The 22,553-nt window shown below is 35.8% G+C and overlaps 2 protein-coding genes across 2 annotated transcripts; one reads left to right on the top strand and one right to left on the bottom strand.

The window, feature by feature from the left end:
- Positions 1–1,844: 1,844 nt before the first annotated feature.
- LOC116004593 (kinesin-like protein KIN-12E) lies at positions 1,845–12,359 on the top strand. The gene is made up of 22 exons (XM_031244707.1): positions 1,845–2,281; positions 2,842–2,997; positions 3,082–3,165; positions 3,302–3,421; positions 3,734–3,847; positions 4,566–4,658; positions 5,654–5,743; positions 5,843–5,913; positions 6,005–6,079; positions 6,163–6,250; positions 6,471–6,529; positions 6,690–6,753; positions 7,029–7,094; positions 7,257–7,415; positions 7,486–7,590; positions 7,952–8,187; positions 8,374–8,443; positions 8,638–8,694; positions 8,803–8,865; positions 9,142–9,201; positions 9,282–9,361; positions 9,444–12,359. Exons 1-22 carry the CDS (start codon positions 2,021–2,023, stop codon positions 12,070–12,072), a joined length of 4,800 nt encoding a protein of 1,599 aa, XP_031100567.1. The 5' UTR covers positions 1,845–2,020; the 3' UTR covers positions 12,073–12,359.
- Positions 12,360–12,791: 432 nt separating this feature from the next.
- On the bottom strand, positions 12,792–13,797 carry LOC116004594 (calcium-binding protein CML39-like). Its single transcript, XM_031244708.1, has one exon. The coding sequence runs from the start codon at positions 13,550–13,552 to the stop codon at positions 12,926–12,928; it is 627 nt and encodes a 208-aa protein (XP_031100568.1). The 5' UTR covers positions 13,553–13,797; the 3' UTR covers positions 12,792–12,925.
- Positions 13,798–22,553: the final 8,756 nt, after the last annotated feature.

The following is a 22,553-nucleotide window of genomic DNA, read 5'->3' as shown; positions in this document are numbered from 1 at the left end:
ATTTTTGTAGTCACAAGTTAATGACAAAGACTAAATACACTACATTAATACGGAGTATTAATTAAGGAACAACAAATGAAACCAATATTTTTTTAGGGATGGAAAAAATGTGTAGCCACTAATTAAACGTGTGCACTTAGTAAACCCTATATTGTGAAAATAAAACCATTTATACTTTAAAAATCGAATTTAAATTTTTAAAAACAAAAAGTGCCAAGTACTCAAATTGTATGTTTATCTCTGACAAATGTATGACATCTCTATGGTTCTCTCAAATGGAAGGTATGTATAGACATATATTACATTGTAATTGTTGGCCAGGACCGATAAATGGGTCAGGGCTATGTTTGGCAAACCTAACTAGCAGTTGTTATACGGTGGACCGTACCATGGTCACAAAACGCCGTCGTTTCATTAAATAAAAGAAATGGCTGCGACGGAGCTCCGTAAAGGATACTACAGTTCATCTCAAAAGATACAACCTCGTATTTGTTTTTATATTATCAAATGAAACTGTAGTTGTGTTGAAAGGAAATTGCAGTGTATATAAAATGAAACTGAATAACAGATTCACATTTTTTGGGTGTCTAATGAAACTGTAGTTATATCGAAATGATATTGTAGTTGCGTTGAAAGGAAACTGCAGTGTATTATAAAAGAAACTATAGTTGTGTTGAAATGAAACTGAATAACATTTTCACATATTTGAGTGTATAATGTCGAATGAAACTGTAGTTATATCGAAAAGAAACTGTAGCTGTGTTGAAAGGTAACAACAGTTGTGTTGAAAAGTAACTGCAGTGTATATAAACTGAAAGTTAACGGCGGAATGGAGGCTGTTTTAGCCGTCTGTTTTCATTAATCAAAACGACGTCGTTTTGATTTATGGTCTACAGTAAAATTTGCGCCTAGCTGAAAAGGTAGTTGAAAGCTAAAAAGCTAAAAGTCATAAGCTAAAATCTGAAGAATTGTTATGTTTAAAAGTGTTTGGTAAAATTAGCTTTTTAATAAACTGATAAATGTAAAAAGACTAAAAAGGACATCTTCATAAAATTTAAATAGTTTTAAATTTAAATATATTTGTTTACATATTAAAATATAAAATAATAAAATCAATATATTTTAATAAAATATAAAGTAAGAACATATATTTGAAAATATATAAAGTAAAACAGAATGTTTATAGTTCATAATTAGTTTATACAAAAGTTAATGTTCAAACACACAAATGTTAAATTGAAATTACAACAAAACATATTGAAGAGAAAATGCCAAAAAAAGTTTTATTTGGGAGGGGTAAAGGATGCCATTTATTTAAAATAATAAGGATAAAGATGGAAAAAATTAGGAAGCTACTAGCTTATTTTTTAAACGTTATCTAATGTAGCTTTTCAAAATAAGCTTTTATTTTAAGCTATTAACTTATTTTGAAAACATTACCAAACAGAACTTATAGCTTATTAGTATCTTAAAATAAACTGTAAGCTCCTAAATAAACTATGTCAAACATAGCCACATTTCTAGTACTTGATGGCTGGAGATTGTTGAGCAGAGGTGGGTAAAGCGCCTAAGGGCCAGGTCCAGCATCCGGCCTGTCTCGAACAATGTGATGATAATCTATAAGATTATAATTAAGGAAATAAGTTGCGTCTTCGTTACTAGATATAACTTTTGATGTGGGTGATTCCATTCCCAGCAATAATAATTAAATCTATAAGCAATGGCGTGAACTGTAATAATAATAGAGTGAGTAGCATTAGAAAAACAGATTCGGGTTTATTGGTTAAATTCTTCATTATTTTAAGACGCAGGGAGAAGGGAGCTAGTAGGGTTGTATTCAAAATTTCAAATCTATCAAACGGTCACCTCGTGAGCTCTCCCAATTTTGAATTTCAATACCCCGCCCCATTTCTCATTTCGAAAACCAGCAAAGAAGACACCACAGACGGAGACCCTCTCTCAGTCTCTCCCCATTTCTTCCCCCAACCCTACAGCTTAATTCCAATCAACTCCGTCAACAATGCCGTTGATATCGGAGGCGTCGAGCGCAGTGAAGTCCAGATTCGGATTCCATGACCCCCACCACCACCACAGTTCGTCGGAGCAGCCGCCGCCGCTGCCGGCGGTCAAGAGCTCGCCGGATCTAAGGATGCTGAAATCAGCTTGCAAAGATCGGAGTGAGAATTCCGACGGTGACAGTGCGCAAACGGCGGTGTCTAACCAACTGCGGAGTTTCGAGTTCCGTGAAGATCCTGCTTTCTGGAAAGACCACAATGTTCAGGTGCTGTATACCTGCTTCCGAATTGTATTGCGAGCACTCTCTAATCTCTATGCTTTTTTATCCGATTAATTTTCGCTTTTATTTTTGATTTTTTTGCCACACGTTTTTGTTTGTATTCTGAAGAATTTGGGTTTGGAGAAATGTTGGTGGTATTTTTCCTTTTCCTAGAAAATCTGCTAGTATTTGCTGATAACTCTAGGGGTATAATAGAAATGAGGAGATTTTAGCTGATTGTAGTCTTGTAGAGAGATGCTAACACCAAATATGTAGGGAAGTGCTTAATTCATACTCCCTTCTACAAGAAAAGATTGTCATGAGAGAGATAACACAATTTAGGAAACAATATTTATATTTATTTAATTGCCAGACATTTCATTTAATTGGGCTACCCTCTACAAATGTAGTGTTCTTTGTTAATCCAACTTCAATTCATAAAAAAATAATGAAGTTTTTACATATGAAAAATTTTATGAGACATCTTATAAATGATAAGCATGACATTTTGGCTTTCAGTTCTTCATACTAACCCAATTTTTATTTTGTTTAACTGATTTAATCAGGTTATTATTAGAGTACGTCCTTTGAATAGTTCAGAGATATCTTTGTATGGAAATAGTCGATGTCTCAGGCAAGATAGTTCACAGACAATAACTTGGATTGGGCATCCAGAGTCACGCTTTACATTTGACCTCATTGCAGATGAAAATGTTACCCAGGTGTGTTTGTCTTTACCTTTGTTTCTTCTATTCGCATTACTTTACTTATTGTATGCTAAAGTTTTCATGTTTTAAACTGATCAGGAGATGCTGTTTAAAGTTTCTGGAGTGCCTATGGTTGAAAATTGTGTAGAAGGTTACAATAGTTGCATGTTTGCATATGGCCAGGTTTGTTACCTTTAAAAAAAAACTATTCAGATATTAAAGTTCCTGCATTTTTCCTCTCAAAGTTTAAGTTAAAATGTTCTAATTGCAAATCTGTTGATGATGTTTTCACATTTAATGGGTTATTTGTTACGCACAGACTGGAAGTGGCAAAACACATACAATGCTTGGAGACATTGAAGGAGGCACTCGAAGACATAGTGTAAATTGTGGGATGACACCTCGAGTCTTCGAGTACCTGTTTTCAAGAATTCAAAAGGTATTAGTGCTATGAATGCGTATTTATAAAAGAAGGGAAGGGGAGATATGAGATATATGCTCTTTTTATCTGAGTGGGAGCATTATTAATGTTAGAAATATAGTTTTTTTAGACTTGGACCATAGTTCTTAGATTTATAAGTATGAACTAGACAATTGGTCTTCAGCTGTTTAAGTTCCTACGTTTGGGTGTTAAATTTCAACTTAAAGATTTTTGCATGCAGATTCTCATACAGTTTAGTTTATGTATTATCCTATGTTTAGATATTGAGAGAAATCTAGTATTTAGTTGGGTGCTTTCAAACTGACACAGGAAAGGGAGGCACGCAGGGAGGAGAAGATACGATTTACTTGCAGGTGTTCTTTTCTTGAAATATACAATGAGCAAATTCTTGATCTCTTGGATCCTTCTTCTGTTAATTTACAGGTAAAGGACATGCATATTTTGGTTCCTTTAGTTTCCTATCTCTTATCAAACTTTGAAGGTCGTTTTCTCGCTAGATCATATTCCTTTTTATACAATGGTGATTTTTTTTAAGAAAAAAATAATATATTTTTCTCTCGTTAAGCGTATAAGATTGTTCAACGTCTGGCATGGAAGATGGATAAAGGGGGATGGGGAGGGTGGTGTAGTGCACATGCCTATGAATAAGGAAATTCTATGTGTGCTCTATCTATAAATGCTATGAGTAATATATATATATATATATATATATGAACAACTGTTTTTTATATTATTATTATTATTATTATTATTATTATTAATTTATTATTACACAAAAGAACTTCCTTTCTTCCTGTACTTCCCAGTTGACATGAATATTATACACTGAATTATATTAATTCCTATAATTTGAATGTGGCATATACTTGTGATTCTTTTACACTGAATATCTTTCTGAACTCCTAGTTCTGCCAATAGCCCAATACAATAGATAAATTTAATTTTATATACTATATGAATACATAAAATATGGTAACTGATACAAAAGGTATATGTGCACTTTATTAAGAAGTCCAGTTTTTTTTTTCCTCCCACTATTCCTTCATTTCTTTAGTGTTGCTTGAGCTAAAGTGAATACTAGTTGGAAAACATTATTTCTATCCCAGGAGAAGACCAACAAGTTTTATCTGGTATTCTACAGATAAGGGAAGATACTAAGAAAGGGATTCATGTGGAGAATCTCACTGAGGTTGAAGTTACAAGTGCTCGAGATGTGATACAGCAACTTGTTCAGGTATGCTGTGACCTATTTTATTGTATGTATTAATTAGAACTGTTTCTGTAATTGAATATCTTTTCAAGCTGAAGTTATATTATCTTCGAGCTGAGATAGAACTATGCTAGTTCCTTGGGGAGTACAAACCTGACCATCATTATATCTTAGTAGAAAAAAAGTTATACATACTGAAGACATTAAAACAAAGATCTTGTCCAACTAGTTCTTCAGTTTTACCAGGGTTTATAATTTTAGTGATTTTGAACACCCCGTTCCTATCTATCACGGGCTGTCTCACTCTATGTGAATTGCATGATTAATGTTGTAGGTTCGGTTTGGACTTAAAGAACAAATCAGCTCTTTACCTAATCCGCTTTTACAAAAAGAAAGTGTTACCTTAATTTTTGAAACCTGGGGATGTGTTACTGGTTAAACTTGAGAGTATCCTTGCAACTGCTTCATACTTTCTACAAAAAGTAGTTGATGTTTCTGGCCCATCTGGGACATATTCACATATAAGATGGAGGATTTGGACTTCTGTCCAAGATATGCAAGGAAATGGAACAACAATTCTGACATGTTGGATTTGTTCTTTTTCCTTTTGAATTGAGTTGAGAGCATGATACTGAATCAATCCTGTGTATAAAGTAGTAAAGTACACATCCATTGAACTCCTAAACCCTAAACACATCCATTGAACTCCTAAAATGTTATAGCCCTTCAGATGTTTGATTGTGCCATGTGAATTATCTTCCAAGTTCCAACTACCACGAACTGGGAAATTTGTTGCCATACACAATGCAATTTTAAATGACTGGAGGGAGGGTAGCAAAAAGAGTATGTCTTTAATGTTTTACTGTTTAAGGCTTATTGCAATGGTATAATACTGAATAGTGATGACGGCTTTTAGACATACTTTCTCTATATTTTGTTCTAAAGCAAGATCACACTTATTTTTTTGAACAAATAGGTCAAACTTATTTTTGTTATGGTTATTGTAACTTATCCAACAGGGTGCTGCCAACAGGAAGGTAGCTGCAACAAATATGAATCGTGCTAGCAGTCGTTCTCACAGTGTTTTTACTTGTGTCATTGAAAGTAAGGTAAGATTTTGTATCTTATCTTCCTTGTTTTCTTTCTTGATTTTTGTGTTTTTGACCATGATAGAAAGATTTAATTTGCAATGTCAATCTCATATGCAGTGGGAGTCCCAAGGTGTAACTCATCATCGGTTTGCACGCCTTAACCTAGTGGATTTGGCAGGTTCTGAAAGGTAAACAGAATAATTACAATGAAACACTGAAAAAGGAGTTTTAAATGAGAGTCACCTGCAAAACTTATGTACTGTGCTGCTTATTTATCAGGCAAAAAAGTTCAGGTGCTGAAGGTGAACGACTAAAGGAAGCTACTAACATCAACAAATCTCTCTCAACATTGGGGTTTGTAATTCCTATATGGATATTTTGTCAGACTTATAAGTGGGTCTGCTTTTTTAAATCTAAACTGGTTTTTCAAAATGTAGGCTTGTGATTATGAACCTTGTTAGCATGTCCAATGGGAAGACACTCCATGTTCCTTACCGAGATTCAAAGTTGACATTTTTGTTACAGGTGAAAAATCCTGATTTAAGCTTCCCAAAGAAAGGCCTAAAGTTTCATAAGTTCTACTATAAAATCTCTTCATCTAGAGTAATTGTTGGAGTTAATCTTCTTCCTCTCTTTTTCCCCTCCAGAAAATTAAGCTTCTAATGCAAAATTTGTTCAATGAAAGCTAATAGTTTCTTAGAACTGTCATGCTGTAGAGAATGCCCATAATTTTCCTTATTTTCAGGATTCGTTGGGAGGGAATGCAAAAACAATCATAATTGCGAATGTTAGTCCTTCCAACAGGTAACTTTTATGTTTATTTGTGCTTGCTGCCCTCTGCCAATCTAGTTTTTTCTTTATATAATTTTATGAATGAACTCTTGTAATGATTTTGAAATCAAATCATTCATTTTAAATTTTTAATCAAATGAAGAAATGAATATTTATGATTGTACTTTTGCAGCTGCTCACTGGAAACTCTAAGCACATTGAAGTTTGCTCAGCGTGCCAAATTCATAAAGAATCATGTATGTTTTTATCATTATCTTGGCTACTATACTACTAAAATTAACCAGTCTATCATGCATAAATTGCTAACAGTTACAAGCATTTCTTTCACGTGAACCCCAACTCTTTGCTTCATTTTTCTTCTTGCTTTTATGGTCTACAATAACTTAATTCTCTACAAGGTTGGAATGAAGTTTTGCCACATGAATAAATTGTTATATCGGTTAAACATAATAGCTAGCAGAACCTTTCTTCATTTTCCCACCTGACAATTTTTTTTATCTTCCCTGTGCAGGCTGTTGTAAATGAAGATGCTTCTGGAGATGTTATTGCAATGAGGATGCAGATTCAAAATCTGAAGGTATAGTTTGAATTATAGTTTTCTTCCTAATAATTAATGACGGTAATCAGTTCTAGAAATAGCTTCCTCTCTTCGTTGATAATAAGGAAACTATCAAAACAAGTAAAATGATCTGGATTTTTGTTAATTCTGAGTTCTGAAATCTTCTATTCTCATCTCCAGAAAGAAGTTGCTCGTCTTAGGAGTGTGGTTAATGGAGGAGGTGATGCTTATGAAACTGATTCGAGGACAGTAGCCTTGCCAGGATCACCAACATCTATCAAATGGGAAGGACTTCATGGATTTGCAAGCCCACTTGCATCAGGCAAAAAGATGTCATATGTATGTGCTATTTCTTGCAGTTAAACCAATAATTCTCTTTGTGATTCTTGCTGATAACTTGTAATTTCAGAAAAAGGACTATGAAGTTGCCCTTGTTGGAGCTTTTAGGAGGGAAAAGGATAAAGACATTGCTATGCAGGCATTGGTTGCTGAAAATCAGGCTGCCTTGCAGCTGGTATGGATAAGAGTTTCTTGACTTTATCATTTGAATTTCACAAGAATTTTGAATGCTTGGAGTATTATATTTTATAGGAAAAAACTGCATGGAATCTCATTTTTATCCCATTTTAAGTTCCATTACATTTTTTGGGTACAACGAAACTTGAAACCTTTTAGATAGAGTCTTAGGGATGTGTCACTGGACTTACAAGGTCTTTGGTAAAGTTGGGCTCAATTAAACTCATTGTATGTAGTTTATGTTCCATTAGTCTAAGCATTTTAGATAATATAGCAAAAATTGAAACATAAAATCTCATACCATTAACATTTCTAGAAAGGGAACTGATGTTAGGGTTGTGCTTATATTTGCCCGTTAGGCAAAACAAAGAGAAGATGAGATACAAGGGCTGAAGATGAGACTAAGGTTTCGAGAAGGTGCAATCAAAAGGCTGGAATCAGTTGCTTCAGGAAAAATTTCGGCTGAGGTTCACTTGTTAAAAGAGAAAGAGGAGCAGTTGAAAGAAATAGAAGTTCTACGGAATCAAGTTGATCGTAACCAAGAAGTGACAAGGTTTGCTATGGAAAACCTGCGATTGAAGGAGGAAATAAGAAGGTATGTATATCATGATATGATTTCCCTTATTTTTCTGTTTCTTCTGTTAGAAGATTGATAGTTTTATTGCTGTTCCAAATCTACGTTAGTATTAGTAATACGGATATGGAATTCACTGCTTTTTTATTCTCAGTTGAAAGTTTCATTCATTTTACTTTCTAATTATTGCATAAAAATGAAATACAGATTGAAATCATTCTATGAAGAAGGTGAACGGGAAAGGATGAATGAGCAAATCATGATACTGGAGAATCAGGTTTGACATTTGTTTTTTCTTAACTTGATTTATTCTATATCTCTTTCTTGTCTGTATTACTTTCTTGTTTTGGTTTCAATAAGCTGTTGATAAGCAATGACTTATGGTCCATTGAATGTTGTTTCCATTGTTTTTCTCAATTAACAGTGAACTAAATTTTCCTGTTCCCTTGGGGGTCTCGTTTCTTATTGCAGTTACGAGAAGCTCTAGATTGGAAACTCATGCATGGTTCGGATCCCATTAATACCCAGGTTCATTCCCAATCCACTTATCGATTTGCTGCCTTGTGTCATAACTCGTGCATGCTGAGTGTTGTTAACCTATTTCTTCTTTTTACTCAAACCCATCTATGTTTACAGGAAGAAAGTTCTGAGCTCGCAACTGATATTAACAATGACAGCAATTTGCTAATCTACAATCAGGTGGGAAACAAACTTATCCTCTTTCCCATTCTTTGAAACTTGTTTGCAAATTATATAGAATGGGTACTAATTCACTTTTTGTTTTTGGATTTATTAAGAGCCATAATAGAATCTCTGCGTAAAAGTATGTTTACAATTCATAATTGAGATTTCTCTCTTTTAGTGATTACCATGAATATTGTGGTGCCAAATGTCTATTATCATCTGATCCAATCTGAAGGTATTTACAACCTAAATTTCTTTTAATGTTATTTTTATTTGACATTTCTGCTGCAGAAACCTGCCACACCTATGCATACTGTAGCTGATGAGGAAAACGAGTTCCTTCGCTTGCAGGTATTTTTGCATTTTCTCTATAGCAATGAGCAAATAAAAGGAAGAAGAATTTGTTTATCTTTTTATTCTTATCGTTTCAGGCAATTTACATCCAATCAGAGCTGGACGCCCTGCGTAAAAAACTTGATGTTTGTGTAGAGGAGAAAGAAAAATTGGAAAGGTAGTTTTCAATTCTTATTTTAATGCACCCCATTGTTGCCAGTGTTCTTTTCTGATCTCGGTTTTATGCATTACTCTTGCAGGCATGTAAATGACTTGGAAAAAGAGCTAGAATCAGAGAGATCTTCTAAAGCAGCTATCCTGGAAGAATCTCATAAAGTGCAATCTGATCTTTCTTCTCTAACAAACTGTCAGATGCCAAATATTGGTATCAGTGACCAGATGGAACTCGAAGCCATGGTTGATGCTATTGCAGCTGCAAGCCAAAGAGAAGCCGAAGCTCATGAAACAGCTATATCCTTGTCTAAAGAAAACGAGGAACTAAGAGCGAAGATTAAGGTCTTAATTGAGGATAACCAAAAACTGATTGAACTGTACGAGCAAGCGGTTGCAGAGAAGAACAGCGCTAACCTTAGATGCCAGAATTGTCAAGATGACTCCCATAAGTTATCTGAAGATACTGCAGAGAGGGAACTCCAGATGAAAGGGGAAGTTGAGCGCCTAAACCGTCAACTCATGGAAATGCATGAAGAAAATGAAAAATTGATGGGTCTTTATGAGAATGCTATGCAAGATAAGAACAGAGAGGTTAAGTGCCTAAACAATCAACTTGTGGAAATGCATGATGAGAAGGAACTCCAGATGAAAGCGGAAGTTGAGTGCCTAAACCGTCAACTCATGGAAATGCATGAAGAAAATGAAAAATTGATGGGTCTTTATGAGAATGCCATGCAAGCTAAGAACAGAGAGGCTAAGTGCCTAAACAATCAACTTGTGGAAATGCATGATGAGAAGGAACTCCAGATGAAAGGGGAAGTTGAGTGCCTGAACCGTCAACTCATGGAAATGCATGAAGAAAATGAAAAATTGATGGGTCTTTATGAGAATGCTATGCAAGAGAAGAGTAGAGAGGTGAAGTGCCTAAACAATCAACTTGTGGAAATTCATGATGAGAATGAAAAATTGATGGGTCTTTATGAGAATGCTATGCAAGAGAAGAAAGGAGATGTTGAACGCCTGAACAATCAGCTCATGGAAATGCATGAAGAAAATGATAAACTGATGGGCCTTTATGAGAAAGCTATGCAAGAGAGAGATGATTTCAAAAGACTGATTTCTTCTACTGAGAAGAAAATTGTTGAGGATAAAGGGGAATCTCCAAAATCTGGAAAATCTCAAATTTCGGGCATAGATTGCTTTACTACAGAGATGATTGATTCTTTTGGTTCTGACATGCAACATCAAAGTGAAAATCTTTACTTAGATGAGCACAATAGTGTATCTGCAAATCCAGAACAAGTATTCGAGGAGGCTGGCTTGATTGAAGTAGATGTACAAGAAGAATACAGTCAATATTCATACATGGGTAATACTTCAGATTCAGATGAACCTCCTTTCTGCAAGACAACAGGAGTTACACAGAGTAATCTTTCAGGATCAGTGGCGAGTTTAACAATTGGGGAGAAAGAATCTGGAATCTTAAATGATGATGAGATGGAGAAAGCAGATTGTCCTGATTCAAATCAGGATGCAGGCCTTGTTTCTGATATGGATGAGAAATCATCACATTTGATCACAGTTGATGTATCAGAAGATTTAGAGTTGGTACAAAGGAAGCTTTATGAAGCACAGGAAAAGCTTATGAAATCTGCCAACACGGTGAGCATGTTTGGCTCACTGGAGAGAGCATTTCTTGAGGTTGATGAACTTTCAAGAAAAGTTGAGGGACTAGAAGAGAGTATTCATGCTAAACAGCAAGGTTTTGAATCCTTTAAAATTTTATCTTCAGAATTGCTGGAAAAGAAAGCCGTGGTGGATAAAAAGCTATCTGCACTGAAATACTCTTTATCAAGCTTCTCTTCCTCAATCGGTTACTTTGAGCTCCGTGAAACTCAAGCAAGGCAGAGGTGGAACACTTCTTTAACACAACTTGACCAAAAGAAATCAGCATTATCCCGTCTTCAAGCCTCTAAGGATGAATATATGGTTTTGCAAATGAAAGCTAAACAGTCTGAAAGTGAACTAATAAGCAGCCTAGCACACTTGAAAACGAGACTGGAGGAAGAAAACCAAAGTCTCGAAAATGATAGGGTTCTCTTTGCCATAGACAACATTGCAAAACCAGATGTTGACCCCTCACAAAGGAATTGGCACTTGAGTGGGAAAGCTACTGAACTGCTGAAGTCTGAGGAAGAGAAGACAAAGATCCAAAATCAGATTAAGCAGACTCAAGAGAAACTTGGGTCATTGAAAAAAGAAGTTGAGGATCTGAGCAAGAAAATGGCAAAGCTCGAAGGTCCCTTGCAGGCCATTGAAAAGGAGGTAGAGAAAAGTTCCAAGTCAGCTAAGGAGCTGGAAGTCAAGCTTCAAACCATCACCTGTGAGAAGGAAATGATATTGAAAATGAAGGAAGACGGGAAGAATGAATTTGAAGACATGATTGTCGAGTACCACCAACACCTGTTTGATGCAGCACTGAAAGAGGAAGAGATGAAGATTTTGAATGAAGAATTACAAATGGAATTGCAGCAAATAGAAGATTTAAAGAGAGAGAAAGCTCTTGCCACAACCAGAAAGAATCATCTGCAGGAGGCATTATCCTGCCAGTCATTCTTCGTCTCAGACAAGGTAGGGGAGGATCTCCATGATATTCAACAGTCAGTCATGGAGCTAAACTTGCTGCTTGGCAACTGCAATAGCAAAAACAGTTAATTTCCTTTATTAACTGTCGGTTAATGATGATGTACTATGTACCATTTTAGTTCTTAAATAATGTTCATAATCTTATCTACTATTTTCATCTCCGATGTGTTGAGAGCTTTGTAAAGAAAATGCTTGGGTGCATAGACAGTTTCTTGCCTAAGGTGTGCTGCCTCTCCAGGGTCAAGTCGCATTTTGACGCCATTGCACAATCATCTATAGTTTTATATGTAAGATTTTTTTAGGGCACCCATATGGATGGTTTTTTTTGGGATAATGTCAGATTTATTGTAATGTCACATGAGGAAAACATGGGAGCTTGAAACAGTGCAAATGGAAGAAAAGGAAGGCTGTTGTGCGTGTTCAGCGCACAACATGCACCCACTGCACGGGCCAGGTGGGCGCGTCAGGTGCGCCGGACAAAGTCTTTTCAATTTTTTTTTTTATTTTTATTTTTTATAAATCATATTTGTTTTTTTTTTCTCCCTTCTATTTTCTCTTTCCTAATTACACTTACAAAAATTCCTCAATAACCGCGAAAAAACTCCATTGATAAGGATGCTTTTAGAAGTATTTTTAGCTAAGATAACAAGAGATACGTACGTGTAACAATAAAGTCACGACTTTGAATTCTTGTTCCATTAGTTGAAGGGGTCAACTATGAGTAACTTGACTGATTGTCTTTTGTATATTGATAAGAGATTCTACAGGTTATGTGCTTTCCTTCATCATCCCAGAAAAAAAAAACATATGATTTATTGAAGTAATATTGTTTTACACAAAAGAATTCAACTGAATCATACAATACAAAACAAGTTATCATAATATATACAATGGGTGTGCAGTGTAAACTTGGATTAACTAATTAACTCATCATGATCTTGAACTCATCAAAACCAAGAACTCCATCTCCATTAAGGTCAAATCTCCTAATCATAGCTTTGCAGTTGTGGGTGGTGGTGGACTCCCCAAGCCTACCCAACATCTTCTTCAAGCTCTTGGGAGTAATATAATCAGTGCCCTTCATTGCATACATCCCAAAAGCCTCTCTCAGCTCATCCTCTTTCTTCTCCCCCTCCATCAACTTGGTGAAATCCTCAATCCCCAACATCCCATCCCCGTCGGAGTCCGATAACCGCACCGCCTCCTCCGCTTCCTCCGCCGTCAGCTCCCCTCCTACCGCCCTCACCGCCCTCTGCAGCTCCGCCGCCGACACCCTCCCATCTCCATCCTCGTCAAAGTATGCGAAAACCCTCTCGTAGCAACTGCCATTTTCCTCAGATGAAGAAGAAGAAGAAGAAGAACTCGTAAGCCTGCTCAGCTCCTCCTCCCCTTTGGCTCTCTTTCTGGTTAGCTTCTTACAAAAACTCACAAACCCAGAATTCTTGGAGGGAGAAGAAGAAGAAGAAGAAGAAGAAGAAGAATGAGTGATTTTCTTGGTGTTTCTGGGGCTGATCAAAACCTCTTCTTGATTCATGGACTTTGACAACATTTGCAGAAGATATTTTGGTGCTGGAAAACTAGTGAAGTGTTTTAGTGTACGACCAAGCTTTTACACACCTGACCTTATATATACGTGGGAGATTGCTATAGATTGGAAAGAAAAAGGATAAGGTTGTTGTTTGCTGATAACACGTATGTACTACGAACAAATGTCTGTATGTATATATTGTGGGCTGAGACTGGGGGGAAAGCAGTGGGAATTGGCGGTTTGCGGCGGTTTGTGGCAGTTGGATCGAGGTGTTGGATTCTGGGGGCAATGCGCGTACGGAAAATTCCTGGTAATTACATGGAATGGGATATTTCCATATGTTTGTAGTGAATTCTTTGGGATTTATTGCGGCAAAAGAATTGTTATATCTGGAAGTTGAAAAGTCAATATCCAGAAATGTACGTTGAATAAAATAAGGAAATGGAGTGAAAATAGGAGCAAGAATATAATGTGTCATGGACGAGTCAACACGTCCAATATGATATGATGGAGTTTTTATGTCATGCTTATCTTGAGGGAAAAATAGAATTTCTATGAGGTGTGCAATCATGTCAGATCATGTATGCTATTGCCCACTGGAGCTCAATTATTGATCATATTTCCTTTTCTTTGTTTCTTTGTTTATTATTATTATTTGTTGGAAAGAAAATTAGCCAATTTTTTTGTTGGGTGCTTTATATATATATATATAGGAATCTATTCAGATGAGAACTATTACATATATAGTACTATGAGGTTAAATAGTAATCGTTGGATTAGAATATTGGATGGTGTAAGATTAATGTATTTTTTTTTGTTTTTTTTTTATTGGTTGAGGTGACGATTTTGGAAACTGGGTTATTTGTGTCTTTTTATTCTAGTGTTTTAATTTTGGTATAATTATTATACATTTAATTTAGGTAGTATTAGACTATTATTAGTGGACGTTATTACTACCAAAACTGTTCCGCTTCTTATTTTCGTAGTGTCCGAGTTGCCGCTACCTTTTTGTCTTCCGGTTGTCGTTGCCATTTTCTCTTCACCGTTGAACGGCGGCAGGTGAGAACTATTACATATATAGTACTATGAGGTTATATAGTTCATATGCGGCATGCTCCTTATGTGCGGCCATGCAGCTATTAGATTACAACAAGTCAGCAAATCAACGCTCAATATATATGTGTTAAAACACACACCATTCTACGTACTAAAATGCACCAAATGACAGATTAAACGCACCATTCTACACTATAACTAGATGCACCTATTTACTTAAAATACATCAAAATACGTAATAAAACGCATCATTATTTTACGGATTAAAATGTACCACAACGTGCCTCATGTAAGATTATAAACATGCACTATTACACATATTAGAAAACATGTGCTAAAATATGCACCATTTTACGTATTAAAATTCACCACAACAGGTGTTAAAATGCACAATTCCACTTGTTGAAAATCCCATCTTAGATTATAAACATGTACTATTACACTTATTAGAAAACATGTGTTAAAATACACACTATTCTACATATTAAAATGCACCAGAGAACGGATTAAAACACATTATTCCATAACACAGTTAAATGTACCAATATACGTAATAAAACACGCCACAACATGTATTCAAACGTATCACACCATGTACTAAAATGCACAACTTCAATTCACGTAATATAGAATTATAGATACCAAAATTACCATAACACCCTCCACTTAACATACGCGAATTGCAATTTCCTAAACACTAAGATTATGTTGTCACCATTAAATCAGATTACTTCGATCCAACGACAAAAATGCAGCCACACGATCGCATGGAAGCTTTAGGCCACGTATGAGCCAATATATATATATATATATATATATATATATATATATATATATATATATATATATATATATATAAAATCATATGAGAACTAATCACTAGTTGAGAACGTGTGGACAAATCTAAACCATTAATTTGCAAGATATGATAGATGGGAAATCAAGTAAAAAATGAGTGGGGTTATTTTCATAAATATTAAATTTGTTTAAAATGAGTAGGGTCTTTTTTTTTTAATAAATATTACAAAATTTTGTTTATTTTGAACCGTTAGATCTACTAGATTAGTGATTTGAATTTGTCCGCAGGTTCTCACCTAGGACATAGTTTTCATCACCTGATTAGGGACTAAGAACACAGGAGCCTGTTCAGGTGAAAATAGGTAGCCTAGGAGAGAACTAAGAACAACACGCAATAGTCCACGTGTCAAATCTAATGGATCAGAAATACTAATTTTTTTAAAAAATGTGGTGGTATTTTCGTAAATAGTTGAACATCAAAGTGCAAGTAAATNATATATATATATATATATATATATATATATATATATATATATATATATATATATATATATATATATAAAATCATATGAGAACTAATCACTAGTTGAGAACGTGTGGACAAATCTAAACCATTAATTTGCAAGATATGATAGATGGGAAATCAAGTAAAAAATGAGTGGGGTTATTTTCATAAATATTAAATTTGTTTAAAATGAGTAGGGTCTTTTTTTTTTAATAAATATTACAAAATTTTGTTTATTTTGAACCGTTAGATCTACTAGATTAGTGATTTGAATTTGTCCGCAGGTTCTCACCTAGGACATAGTTTTCATCACCTGATTAGGGACTAAGAACACAGGAGCCTGTTCAGGTGAAAATAGGTAGCCTAGGAGAGAACTAAGAACAACACGCAATAGTCCACGTGTCAAATCTAATGGATCAGAAATACTAATTTTTTTAAAAAATGTGGTGGTATTTTCGTAAATAGTTGAACATCAAAGTGCAAGTAAATTGTGTTAAAACTTAAAAGTGCAAATAACAATTCATATAGTGCACCTAAGTGTAAGTAAAATGTATTACAAGTACAAATAAAGTGTATTAAAAGTGCAAGTAAAATGTAGATTGAATATCTATATATTGAGTGCACCTAACATTATAATTAGTTGCACCAGACGCTATCATTAAGTGCACCTATGTGAAAGACTTTATCATTAGGTGCACAAATGTTACCAAGGTAAATTACTTGCACTTGTAACTGATTTTACTTGCACTTTTTACTTGCAAACTTGTATCAATTACTTGCACTTGTATTACATTTTACTTGCACCAAAGTTTGAGTTATTTACGAAAATGCCATCATGTCATTTTTTTAAAAATTACATCTGATTTATTGAATCTGACACATGGACAACTGTATTGACACATCAGAAATGCACCAAGGTGAAATGCACAAATGCACCACACCTTAGGACGTACGGTTATGCAACACCAGGTATGCATAAATGCATCATCACGTGTTTAGAAATGCATCATGGTAAAATTCACAAATGCACCACAGCCTGGTGCATTTATTAACACTTGGTGATGCAGTCTTGCATACTTAGTGGTGCATGACTGCACGTCCACATGGAAAGACCTATCCGCATTGGAACCAGAACAAACAAATAAACACACACACACACACACTAACTATATATATATATATATATATATATATATATATATATATATATATATATATATATATCTCAGTTGATTTGACCGGTCACCCTAAAACTCCTCATTAGGAGACCTTGGACCAATCAAAAGTGTCACCTTTTATCTCCTTCAACAGTTATTGAGGAAGGATTCTGGGAGCTTAAAGTTAACATGGTGTGTGCAATTTTGCCTGAGTAATCTACATATTGACTGCTCCGACAACTTATATCATGGATTGTTGCAAGGACCCCAATTCAAGATATAACAGTTGCCCAAGCTATTGAGTTATAAAAAAGGTAATTTTTAAAAAGAGTTAATATTTCTAATGATCTTTCGAGTATTAGCGATTTACCAGTTGTGATCGAGACTTTTAAATGACCTCTAAGTTTTAAAAAATAACCACCCATGGTCCTAATTCTTAAAATAACCCGAATTTAAAATGATTCTGAGACGTCCTAAAAGGATCACGAGTGGTTATTTTTTAAAATTTGGAGGACCATTGGAGGTCATTTAAAAGTTGAAGGACAACAGTTGGTAAATCGTTAATATTCGGAGAACCATTGGAGGTATTAATTCTTTTAAAAGAATATGATTGTTGAAATCAACTTTGATGCTTTCTCACTCGCTAAATTTATATATAAAAAAGGTTTTGAGAATATGTTTGTTAGAAAAAACTTTGCTAAGAAAAAAAAAATCAAGTCACTCATAGCTTGGATTTAGCTCATCACATTTCTATTTATAATTATTTTATTTTTTTTTGACTAAGTAGGTAAAATATGATTCTCATTGTATAATTTATGGAGTTTAATCAATATACACTTCCGGATAATAACTGTGAGTTTTCCTCATTACTAAAAAAATTTTAAATCATAAAAAAGCTTACTATGAAGGATTTAAGATATTCGAGGATGAGTAAATTTTGTTATGAATAATCTACTAAGATTTGAGGGTTAGGATTTGAGTGATTCATATATGATAACTTTTATATGTAATTATAAACTAACTTATAAGGGTTATATCATGAATTATGTCTGTATCTTTTATTCCGTTTAAGTTGTAAATTATTGATGGATTTAATTAATTTGGGGTCCGAATTATTAAACCCGAATAAATAATAGTAATAGTAAACGGATAAGAACGATAGATAAATGAGCTATTACAAGATGATGTAAGGCTATTACAATGGTCTCTTAGGACAAGGAGTGAGAATATGATGTCTTAAACAAGACAAATACAATGTTTTTATATTGGCAAGCTACTCAACCGCCCCTGCGAAAAGGGGGGTTGTTATAACCAACTTGGATCATGCGCCCTGAGCTCTCCTTTGACCGAGTCACAATACCGACCTGGGATCCGCAACCCAGCCGAGGCCCAAGGTGCAGACCTGGGGTTGGCACCAACCACGGCCTAAGGCCCAAACCGAGGTCTCATGTATCGACCCGGGGTTGACACCACCACGGCCCAAAGCCAACCCGAGGTCCAAGGTGTTGACCCGGGATTGACACCAACCACGACCCATGTCCACCGAAGTCCTGGAGTGCCGACCCGGGGTCGGCACTCGAGCCATGGCCTACACGGAGCTTGATCTCGGGCCTGGGTTTGCTCGGATCCTCCTTGCTCCGCTCTTCCGAGTTGGTTCGCTCCACTCCACTTCCTAATATATCCATCAATTATATAGAAAAAGGTCACACTTGGGTGAGACAGGTTTGGTTAGGTCATATCAATGTGAAAATGTAATTCTTATATTGAAAAATATAATATTAATTAGGAATAATAAAGGGTTTGCTACTTATGATGAAAAATGTAATACTTTTACATTTTTAATCAAAAGTATTACATTTTCCCTTATAAGTAATGTTAACAACTATTTTATTACTTATAAGAGAAAATGCAATACTTTTGAGGAAAAAGGTAATACTTTTAAATCAAAATGTAAAAGTATTACATTTTTCCATATAAGTAATAAACATTTTATTCCTTATTAGTTTTACACTTTTTAATATAAGTATTACATTTGATTTTGACATGATCCGTCTCACGGACGGTCTCACACAAGTTTCAGCCTATCAAAAATATTATACCTTAAACTTTTCGTACCAAATTATCCTTACACCCGTTAAGTATCCTGTTATTTTTTTTTTGAAAATCAAAATCATATACTATTATATCAAACTAAAAATACAATCGGGAATAGAAGAAATCCAACAAGACGGACCAGTATGTGAATGAGCCGCTCTAGCTAGCGCATGAGCACACTTATTCACTGATCTAGGAATAAACTCAAAAGACACTGTTTCAAAGTGTCAACATAACTCCTTACAAGCACTAATAGCACAACCTGCATAAGATAAATCGAACCTCAAACCATTCAAGAATAAGCTAATTGCCTGCCAATCTGATAGAATCTTGAATTTAGTGTAGCCTCTTTCCTTAACCCACGAGAGAGCCTCTTTAATAGCCATAGCTTCCACCAAATGAACATCATTTAAACATCATTTTTGGACCATTCTGGGCTGCCAAGAAATTGCCCTCTATCCATCACCATACAACCAAAATAAGCTTGGTCATGATGGGAGAAAATTGCTGCATCCACGTAAACCATAACCAGATCAGTAGGAACATCAACCACAGGTTGCACGGAAGGCAAAGACTCAATTATGGTGTGTACTGGACTTGACAAGCCCTGCCAAACCCCAATAGTACGCTACACTTCATGCACAATATTCATCAAATTCCAATTCTTAGCATTCCAAACTACCTCATTTCTCGCTTGCCATATTTTCCACCATATAGCAATAATACGAAGCTCGCTTATATCATCACCATGTGTTAGGATATTCAGCAACCAACTTAAACAGTCATTCTCAACATTAGGGGTGGAACTAGTCATTATCATATGCCAAAGAGGAATAACACAAGCACAACCACACATTAAATGATCCAAAGTTTCCGGTTGCTCATGGCAAAGGGGGCACAAAACTTCTTCCACTACACGTCGAGAATGGAGAGTAGTCATAGTGGGGAGAATGTGATGGATACATCACCATAAAAAAATCTGAATAGAGGGAGGATCTCCATTTTCCATAAAGAGCTCCAAGCTACGTTTCCAGTATGTCCGTGGTCGATAGAGAGAATACGGTAGCCATGCTTAACCGTATATGAACCTCTAATATCACCCCTCCAACACCATTTATCATCATACTGGATGACAACAAGAATTTTGAGAATTAGCCCAACATCCCAAGGAATAAACAACGTGTTCAACAACTCCACATCCCAATCATGCAAAACAGGATTTATAAGGTCACATACCTTCATATTCAGGTTTTGTTCAATTACTGGAGTTCGAATGAACGGACTACCCTCATCAGGGAGCCAAGGCTGCTTCCATATACTTGTATCACGCCAGTTTCCAATTTTCCAATAACACCCCATCCTCAAAACCTCCTATTCGTCTAATATGGAACGCCAGCAATAGCTCGGGTTCGCGCCAATCTTTGTATCTAAAAAATCAACTCGAGGATAGTATCTTGCTTTGTAGAGACGAGCAGCTAAGGAAGATGGGTTAGTCAACAACCTCTACCCTTGCTTAGCTAACAAAGCCACATTGAATCGACTTAGAACCTTAAAGCCAAGGTCACCTCTAGATTTTGGGCTACACATTCGACTCCATGCCATCCAACGAATACCTCCACCTCTATTACCACAAGATTCCCACCAAAACTTGTTCATCAACCATTCAATGTGCTCGCAGAGAGTAACAGGAGGAAATAGATGCTCATGGAATAAGTAGGAAGAGCTTGTGCAACACTTTTCAATAGAACTTCCTTTCCAGCCCTGGATAGGACCTTCTTATTCCAACCACACAACCAGCTCATCAACTTCGTTTCAATATATGAGAATACTTCCCTCTTATTTCTGCCAATGCCCATAAGAAGACCCAAGTATCGCCCAATATTGCTTGACTGAGCTACATTAAACATGGTTGCCACTGCGATTCTGACATCCTCATTAGTGTTACGGTTATACACAATTCAAGGCTTATTAAAGTTGACTGACTGCCCGGACATTTGTTCATAAGCAACTAAACAGCTCTTAACAACTTCAGCTTCATGGACAATTGATTTGAAGAATAACAAACTATCGTCTTCAAATAATAAGTGAGATATGCCGGGAGCACCCCTAGCCACAACACAAGGAGAGACAAGCCATTTCAAACAGCTCGTGAAAGAAGAAAAGAGAGGCCTTCTGCACATATTATAAACAAATAAGGGGATAACGGGTCACCCTGTCTGAGGCCACAAGATGGAACAATAAAATCAATAAGATTACCATTGACTCCGACCTTGTAACGAACAGTAGTAATGCATCTCATGACCATTTGAATCCGCTGGGAATGGAAGCCCATTCGTCCCATAATAGTCTCTAGAAAAGACCACTCCATTTTATCATACGCTTTGATCATGTCTAATTTCAATGCACACCAACCATCTCTTTTATCTCTTTTACGATTCAAAAAATGTATCACCTCTGAAGCAACTAGTACATTATCCGTAATCAGACGACCCAGAAGGAATTCACTTTGGGTAGCCGAAATTTCTTGATCAAGAACTAATTTTAATCTATTGGTCATCATCTTCGACATGATTTTATATAAAACATTACATAGTGCAATTGGCCGAATATCTCCCATACTAACAGGATTCGCCTTCTTAGAAACAAGGGTGATAAAGGCATCATTATAACTAGGCGGGAAGGTATCATTATTTGCACAGTCGATATCAAATTTTGCCACATCGTTGCCTATTTTTCCCCAGAAATGTTGATAGAATGCCGGACTGAATCCATCAAGACCCGAGGACTTATCCAGAGCCATGAAGAAGGGTGCTTCTTTGACTTCGTCCACTCCAGTAATTGACGATATAAAACCATCAAGTGAATCATCAACATAACTACCTTTAGACATGAAGATATTCTCGAAGTATCGCATGGCCAACCCCAATAAACCATTTCATTCAACCCACTACCCAAACTCATCTCTCAACTTCATAATACGATTTTTTTTCTCTTTCTGGCTGAGGCATACTGATGGTAAAACTTTGTATTCCTGTCTCCTTTGGCTAACTAGTGTTCTTTGGCTCTCTGTCGCCAAAACACATTCTATTGATCATATAAAATCCGAAGCTTCTCATCCAAATCACCGGAACAATGCTAATGAAGTTGCATCTCGCCTGCCCCTTAGCTCATTCAAGCGGTGTTAAAGAATCCCTATGTCTCTGCCAACACGTTTTGCGAAATCCCCACCCCAAGTCTTTAGGACTACACTGCATAGCTCCAATCGGCAAGGTAACATCTCATTTACTGATAAATTCTAGGAACTTATCACAACATCTTTGCACCAGTGCCTGTCAACCAAGCATTTTCAAACATGAACCGTCAACGATTTCTCGCGAGCCGGGGACCATCCACTTCAACAAATAAGGCTGAA

The sequence above is a fragment of the Ipomoea triloba genome, chromosome 14 (assembly GCF_003576645.1).
Source record: "Ipomoea triloba cultivar NCNSP0323 chromosome 14, ASM357664v1".
Taxonomy (NCBI): domain Eukaryota; kingdom Viridiplantae; phylum Streptophyta; class Magnoliopsida; order Solanales; family Convolvulaceae; genus Ipomoea; species Ipomoea triloba.
The sequence above is the reverse complement of the archived record's forward strand: the minus strand, read 5'-3'. Positions and strand labels throughout refer to the sequence as shown.